Below are 7,797 nucleotides of genomic sequence, written 5' to 3'. Positions count from 1 at the left end.
GTAAACAATGTGCATCCTACATACTGCAGTCTAGACATTAGTTTTGCTTAGTTAGCACAATTATGGTATACAAACCCTTTTATACTTATACTACCTATAGGAATGGCCTAAATGTATATAATATGTTGAGACATCTAAAAGAATGATTTTTCTCTCCGTGGTCACTCCATTGGATGGCTTTATGTAGTTCTTTTTTAATCAAGTTCTTAATTTACAATGCATTGCTTAGGTGGGTATGACTCACAAGTATGGAGTTGTTTTATTATGACAATTTTTCTTTTGTTGGTATGATTGAGGTGTGCTTATAGCCAAGAGCTCTTCATCCTGGATCACATCTATTGCAACGTTCTAGTTTTTGTAGATTGGGATAAGACTATCATAAAGTGAGCATGTAACCTATCGAGTATTTATTGACTTTTAAATAGCTAATCATGGTCTATCAGAAGTTCACGAAACTATAGATTTGATTACAATAAATGTTTTTGTTATGCGAGTTCTATGAATATTTGCATTATGCTTTTTTATGAGGAAATATCTTTTGTTTGAGCCTTGTGCTGATGGCCAAGAGTGCCAAAGCAAGGCTCCTAGCCGTCCTGCCCCCCCCTCCCCCCCAATTCAACTTCTCATTTTTATAGGATGTCAAAGGATGTATCACATATATACGTTGAGCCGTCTACCAATGAATCTTTAGCCTACCAATGACTGCATTGTTTGCAATCAATGTGGGATTTTCCCACAAAGAATTTTTGTGGTTAGAAGCAAAAAATGAAGATTGCTAACTAGGGAATGTTACCTACACTAGTAAAAAGTCAGTTCACCTATTCCCACCCTTTGACACATTACACATACACTTTAGTGTCTTTAGATCTCCCCCACCGGCTCAAGCATAGGCAGTCCCTCTAGTATTGGAAATCACCAAACTGTCGAACATAGAACGTGATTATGATACACAAGCTTTGCTGTTGGAAGTTCAGGGATTCGGAGTGGTAAGACACATCTCTACCATGGTCGCACTCTTGTAAAACACGCAACTCGGGCTCAAGTCTGATTCCTAATCCAACTCTGGCCAAGCCATACCATCCTTGAAAACTTGTGATCTAAGCTTGTCCACCTCTTCTGCAAGATCCTGCCTCCCAGCTTTAACATACATGCCTGACATCAAGATGTACGGGGCAGACTCATTAGGCCGCATGCGAACTGCAGCATCAAAGGCGTGTCTGGCCATTGCTATATTTCCATGGATGCGGCATGCACCCAGCAAACACAACCAGCTTGTTGAATCTGCCTGGAATCCCGATGTTTGTGTTAAATTCTCAATTCTATTGAAATCGCCTGCACGTCCAAGGAGGTCAAGTAAGGTACTGTAATGCTTTGGATCTAGGGCTAATTGGTGGTCTCTAGAGAGGGACTCAGCAAATTCCAAGCCCCTGTAGACTAAACCAACCTGACTACATGCCGATAGGAGAGAGGCAAAAGTAATTCCGTCAAGCTTACATCCCACTAACTGCATTTCCAGGGCCATTTGCTCGCATGCTAACAGGTTACCTTCCCCTGCATGTCCTGCAATGCATGAGTTCATTGTGATAAGATCCGGCTCAACAAGCACATCAAAAATTGCCTGCAAATCCCCAATCCTTGCACAGCTCCCGTATGCATAGGCAAGGACACTAGCAAGAAAGCCACTTACACTCGGTCCTGAGAAGCAAACCACAAAATGAAGATGCCTAGCGACTTCCAAATTTCCTGTCTTTCCGCAAGCTTGGAGAACACAGACAATAATAACGTAATCCAAAGTCAAAAGGCCATCTCTCTGCATCTGCTTGTATAAGTCCAAAGCCTTCTCTCCTTGGCCCTGCTCTGTGTAAGCCGAGAGCATCGCTGTCCACAGCACGACATTGGGCTTGGAAAAAGCAGCAAAAACATTCTCAGCATCTTCAATACTGCCATATTTTCCTAAGAGGTTAACAAAGGCAGTAGCAAGAAAGATGTCAGAATCATAGCCCTCCTTTCTGGCATCGGCCAGTAGTGCTTGGCCAAATTCCAAGGACCTCATTTTTGTAAGTGTTCCATCTATAACCATTGTCTCTTCATCTAGTGCGAGCAGTCCACAAGCCTGAATAGCAACCAAAAGCGTCTGGGGGTTTGGGTGTGTGCCTCTCTCTTGCATGTGTTTAAAGAAAAGCAAGGCAGTCTCCCCTCGACCCAGCTCTAGGTATGCTGTGAGCATTTTAAGCCATGCCATTTCATCCCGTTGTGACACTGTGGTAAACACATCCTCTGCTTCAGAGATGGCACCACACTTACCATACGCACCGATAAGCATATTAGAAACATAACTATCTGATGCGAGGCCTCTCCTTTGAGCATCAACATGCAATCCTCTGGAGATGTGAAAAGACCTCTCCTTTATTGAACGAGACCCCAACTGACGAGACTCCTCTTGCGCTAGAATGGCACATGCATGCAAAGCAGTCACAAATGACCGGTTATCCGGCCTTACGCCTTCTGCAAGCATCTGTCTATATAGCAATATGGCCTTCTCCGCTTCGCCCTCGTCAACATACGCTGATACCATGGCAGTCCACACAGTACACTCACGATGGCGCAACTCACAGAACACATCCTCCACATCTTTGATGGTTCCACATTTATTGTATAGAACTACCAGCAAGCTACCAAGAACAACATCTGAGGCAAGCCCCTTGTTCCATGCATCAATGTGCAGGGCATGCACTATCTCGAGCGCTACAACCTTGGTAGAAGGATCTTCCTGTGCAAGAGCCTCACATGCTTGAAGGGCTATTGCAAATGCCTTTGAATCTGGATTCCCACCTTCCTCCAGCATCTTTTTGTACAGTTGCAGAGCCTTAGTTCCTTGGCCTTGGTGACCGTATGCAGAGAACATGGCTGTCCACGACACCAAATCCTTGTCTGGCATACTACTAGAAACGTGCTCTGCTTCACGAATGGCACCACACTTGCCGTAGGCAGTAACAAGGGTAGTACCCACAAAGGCATGTGTGTCAAAGCCAAACCTTTTGGCATCAGCATGAAGTGCGTGGATGATGCTCAAGTATTTGTGTCGATCTTGCTTCCAGCTAAACGGACTGGTTTCGTCTTTCTCTATCAACATAGAACAAGCTTGAAGGGTCAGCAGACAAGTTTGAGGATTTGGATTGCAGCTTTCCATTCGCATCTGCCTGTAAAGCAGCAGCATTTTCTCTCCTTCTCCTCGGCACAAATACGCTGACAGCATTGAATTCCATGACACATGATCACGTTGTGAAATTTCACCAAACACCTCCTCTGCCTCTGCAACGCTACCAAACTTTTTGTACATGCTAATGAGAACGTTACCTACAAACACAGCTGAAGTGATTCCCCTCGATCGGGCAACTGCATGGAGTTTCCTGCCCTGTTCTGGATCGGGGATGTTGCCACAAGCCTTGAGAAGTTTCACCAATGTGTGATTTGTTGCACTTGCACCATCTTTTAGCATTTGAGCATACATGTCGAGGGCATCCTCTGGATGCCCATGTTCGACAAGGCCAGATATTAAAGACGACCATGACAGAGAGGTGCGACACGACAACCTGTCAAGGAGGACACGTGCATCGTGGAGGCTGCCAAATTTGGCAAGAGTTGAAATGAGATGCTCGCCGAGCGACCCCTGCACAGGTATCTGATGTTGCAGAAGAAAGGCATGAATGTGCTTGGCATGAGATAGGGATCCGAGTCTTGTACATGCTTTAATGAGAAAGACCAAAGTATCATGGCAAGGAGGGGCAGGGAGCTTGTCCAAACACCCAAAAGCCGCATCTAGCATGCCCTTTCTGCAAAGATCTTCGATTTCAGAGTCAACCAGGTTGCCACACTGGGGAGCGCATTTGCGCGATATGTTCTCTGTCAAGCATATCTGCAGAGAAGAAGGGTCGGTGCACTTTTTCTTTAGGGAATAAACAGGCGAGTGAAGAGGAGGATGATGCACGCTGCAGCTCGACTGGTTGTGCCTCTGCTGTGCTTCCTCTTCCTGAGAAGAGGTCGCCCATTGAGCCTGTGTTGAAAAAGAAGCCGATGAAGCAAGACTGCTGGCACTTCGCACAGAAGAAACTCTTCCAGGTCTTCTCCTCATAATCCCATGGCTTCTCTCTTAGGCCTGATAGCCGAGTTCCAAGGACGATGTGGGTTCGAACTACCATCACACCTTCAAAATTGTGCAGGGGAAAGGCTGAAGCATTTACAGACAAGCTCTCGTGCTGCCCTTTCTCCTTTGGAGACTAATTGCCATTATCTTTTATAAGATAATGGCGATAATGTCGGCTGCCATGAGTCATGAAATGGTGAGTCCAATTGGAGGGTTGCTCATTTGGACTTAATATTTTTTTCTCATATTTTTGTTGATAATACAAGATTGACATTTAGTTATGGCACAAACTGCAAAGAAGGTCCCCAGAGAAGATAGCAGGAAGGAAAGACTACCTAGGTCCCCAGAGAAGATAGCAGGAAGGAAAGACTACCTGTTGAGCCAAAGAAAGGAGAGGGTTAAAGGCAAACAGAGAGCTCAAAGCAAAGGAAAAGGGGCTTCACTTAAAAAGGGAGTTGATATATCAAGCCCCAACTTGCAAAGAAGAGGAGATTTTCTCAAAAAGTAGAATGTTTAAGGAAGATCAAGAGGGCACAAAGGCCCTTATAGTTGCAATTCCTACAATGGCTTTGTAGCCAGGTAGCAAAGCAATTTAAGCTCGATATAAGGTTGACAAGAAGCGCCTTGGGCTGTATGCAAGATGTTGTTACTGAATTCCTAATTGACCTCTTCCAAGATGCATATATTTGTGCGATCGACTCTCACAAGGTTACACTAATGAACAAAGGCATGATTAACTTGAGGAAGTTAAGGTACATACATTCTTGAACCAGTACCTCTACAAGATGAGAACCCATCATCATCCTTAACATAACTCCATCAAGAAAACTTAAAGGGCCTAAAGTGGCAATTGAGGAGATCATAGAGGAGGAGGAGGATGTGAAAGAAGAGGAGGAGTTGGATGTGAAAGAAGAGGAGGAGTTGGATGTGGACAGAGAAGGCCTAGAAATAAAGCAGCTACGGGAGATTAAAGCTAGACTCCCATCATTGTTGAGAAGAATCAATCCCAAAGACTGCAGGGTGGCTGCCTTTTTAAATGATCATCTTCTACAGAGGAAAGACTATGTGGTCCTAGATGCTGAGAGTGTTGATATTCCTAAAGGATCGCAAAAAGAGATCAATGACTATTGTCTAGCATCTTTGAGATGTACCTTCGAACTCAACTCTTTGCATTGAGGAAGCTTTTGATAGTTAATAACTAATCTTTGTATATTTTTGTAGATTATCGATACATGATTATAAGTTAGATAACCAACAGAAAGTGAAGGTGGTTGATCCAACTATCTCCCACTATTTCAGTGACAAAAGTTTCACATATGGAGGCAATGGAGTACTCAATGCCTTCCCCCTCTCCATATTGAAATGCTTGAGCACTCTAGCACAGAAAGACCAATTTCTTGAATCTGTCTCACCTTATGCGCATGCCAAGGATATGGCTTGCTTCACCCATGCCTTTCATTTCAATTTTTGCATGTAACTCTTATTTCAAGGCTGAAATCTCATCCTTGCATTTCCTAGGCATTAACATATCATCCACATAAAGGACTAAGATAAGAATCTACAAATCATACTTGTCAAAAATGATGGTTAAAATTATGTGTCAAAATATTCATGGAAAAATAGTAACAAAAAAATAAATTTGCTCATGCATGTCGTCATCCATACATTGCATATTTTGGTGTCCCATACCACGAGAATAAGGAGTATATGTCATATCATGATGGGTTAGGATATCATTGGTCATAGTCATCCTTCAGTAATCAATTCTCATCAATGTCAATTCCAATTCCATAAAAAGTGTTGACAACCAATCATCATAAACCAAATCCAAATCCAAATCAATTCCATCATATATGTATTCGGATAACAAAAACATACTAGGGGCAGTGGTGGCCAGCCAATATAGCATGATTTTGTAATCGGTGAATCGACACCAATCCGCCGTGCTCCCTAGATTGACGAATCTGCACTACTGCTGCCTAAACTGGCAAATCAACATTGATATTGTTTACACTAGTGAATCTGCTATTTTTTGGTGTGCTGCTTAATTTCACGAATTTGCACTCGTGCAACCTAAATAGGCAAATTTGTATGATTAATTGGGGTTGCCTAAATTGAAAAATCTACACCAGGATGAGTGTTTACACACTACCTAAATCGACAAATCTTTGTGCACGGACTACAAGAGGCATTTTATAAAAAACAAAACATTTACTTCCTATTTGATACCCAATTGGTGTAGATTGGAATAGCTAAGTACGTAGTACAAAATGTTGTTGTTCACCCAAAATCAGATGAGCTCATGTGAGTAGCTTTATTGCTAAAAGATTAATAATCTCAAGAGTAATTCTAGTCACTGCAAGTACAAGTCACAATGTTAGAGGGTTAATTTCACAGCTCATAAGGCCCTAAAAAAATATTTCTGCAAAGACAAAGTACTAAATGAAGGAGTACGAGCGAAAGTGCGACGCGAGAGAGAGTGCGAGAAGAAGAGCACGACGATATGGTGAACTCGCTCTACTGTGATGTGTAGAGCATAGTGAGTTCTTATTAAGTTTTTACAAAAGAATATGTGTACATACATGGCGGCCCGCCCACTTACCTGGGCAACCACATCGGGCTTTATACCCCAACAACCTCCCACTTAAAGTCCAATGTGGTACTTTAAGTGTGAGAGAAGCTACTATACAAGCTAATATACAAGAGATGTAGAGAAGTGATGTACTACCCTACACCTAACTGCTTGCGAAAATGCGCAAAGCTCTCTGAGGGAAGTCCTTTTGTAAGTAGATCAGCAGGATTTTCTGTGGTGTGAACTTTGACAAGCTGAAGTTGCTTATCCTCGATCATTTCCCTGATGAAATGATACTTCACATCCACATGCTTTGTCTTTGAGTGATAAACTGGATTGCGAGCCAATTGTATAGCACTTTGACTATCACAATATAACACAGGCATCTCTTCTTTGATTCCCAAATCTGTTACTAGTCGATTAAGCCAAATTGATTCTTTGCATGCCTCTGATGCTGCAACATATTCAGCCTCTGTAGTAGACTGAGTAACACAATCTTGTAATCTAGAACGCCATGATACTGCTCCACCAGCCAATGTAAAGACATACCCTGACGTAGACATTCGGTTGTCTAAGTCACCTGCATAATCTGAGTTTGTAAAACCCTTTACACTTAGCTCCTGACTCCCATAGCATATACGCATACTCTTTGTAGCTTTCAGGTATCTCAATATTCCTTTCACTGCCTCCCAATGTTTCTTGCCTGGGTTCGACATGTATCGACTTACTACTCCCACTGCAAATGCAATGTCTGGGCGAGTAGCAATCATTGTATACATCAAACTACCCACTGCAGACGCATATGGAATCTTATCCATTTCAGCTTGTTCTTCCTCAGACACAGGACAATCTTGTTTGCTAAGTTTCACATATGGTGGCAATGGAACACTCAATGCCTTTCCCTTCTCCATATTGAAACGTTGCAAAACCTTGTCAATATACTCTGTTTGAGATAACCAAATCAACTTCTTTGATCTGTCTCTCTCAATGCGCATACCAAGTATATGACTTGCCTCACCCATGTCTTTCATGTCAAACGATTTTGCCATCTTTGACTTCAAAGCTGAAATTTCTTCCAAGT

The 7,797-nt window shown here is 42.7% G+C and overlaps 1 protein-coding gene across 1 annotated transcript; it reads right to left on the bottom strand.

The window, feature by feature from the left end:
- Positions 1–880: 880 nt before the first annotated feature.
- On the bottom strand, positions 881–4,271 carry LOC147425986 (putative pentatricopeptide repeat-containing protein At3g01580). Its single transcript, XM_086498799.1, has one exon. It carries the CDS (start codon positions 4,130–4,132, stop codon positions 1,052–1,054), a length of 3,081 nt encoding a protein of 1,026 aa, XP_086354925.1. The 5' UTR covers positions 4,133–4,271; the 3' UTR covers positions 881–1,051.
- Positions 4,272–7,797: the final 3,526 nt, after the last annotated feature.

The sequence above is a fragment of the Adiantum capillus-veneris genome, chromosome 24, assembly GCF_014529385.1.
Source record: "Adiantum capillus-veneris isolate H3 chromosome 24, ASM1452938v2, whole genome shotgun sequence".
Taxonomy (NCBI): Eukaryota; Viridiplantae; Streptophyta; class Polypodiopsida; order Polypodiales; family Pteridaceae; genus Adiantum; species Adiantum capillus-veneris.
The sequence above is the reverse complement of the archived record's forward strand: the minus strand, read 5'-3'. Positions and strand labels throughout refer to the sequence as shown.

Coding starts and splice junctions, on each gene's coding strand:
- LOC147425986 (XM_086498799.1), bottom strand. CDS start 4,132: ATGAGGAGAAGACCTGGAAGAGTTTCTTCTGTGCGAAGTGCCAGCAGT.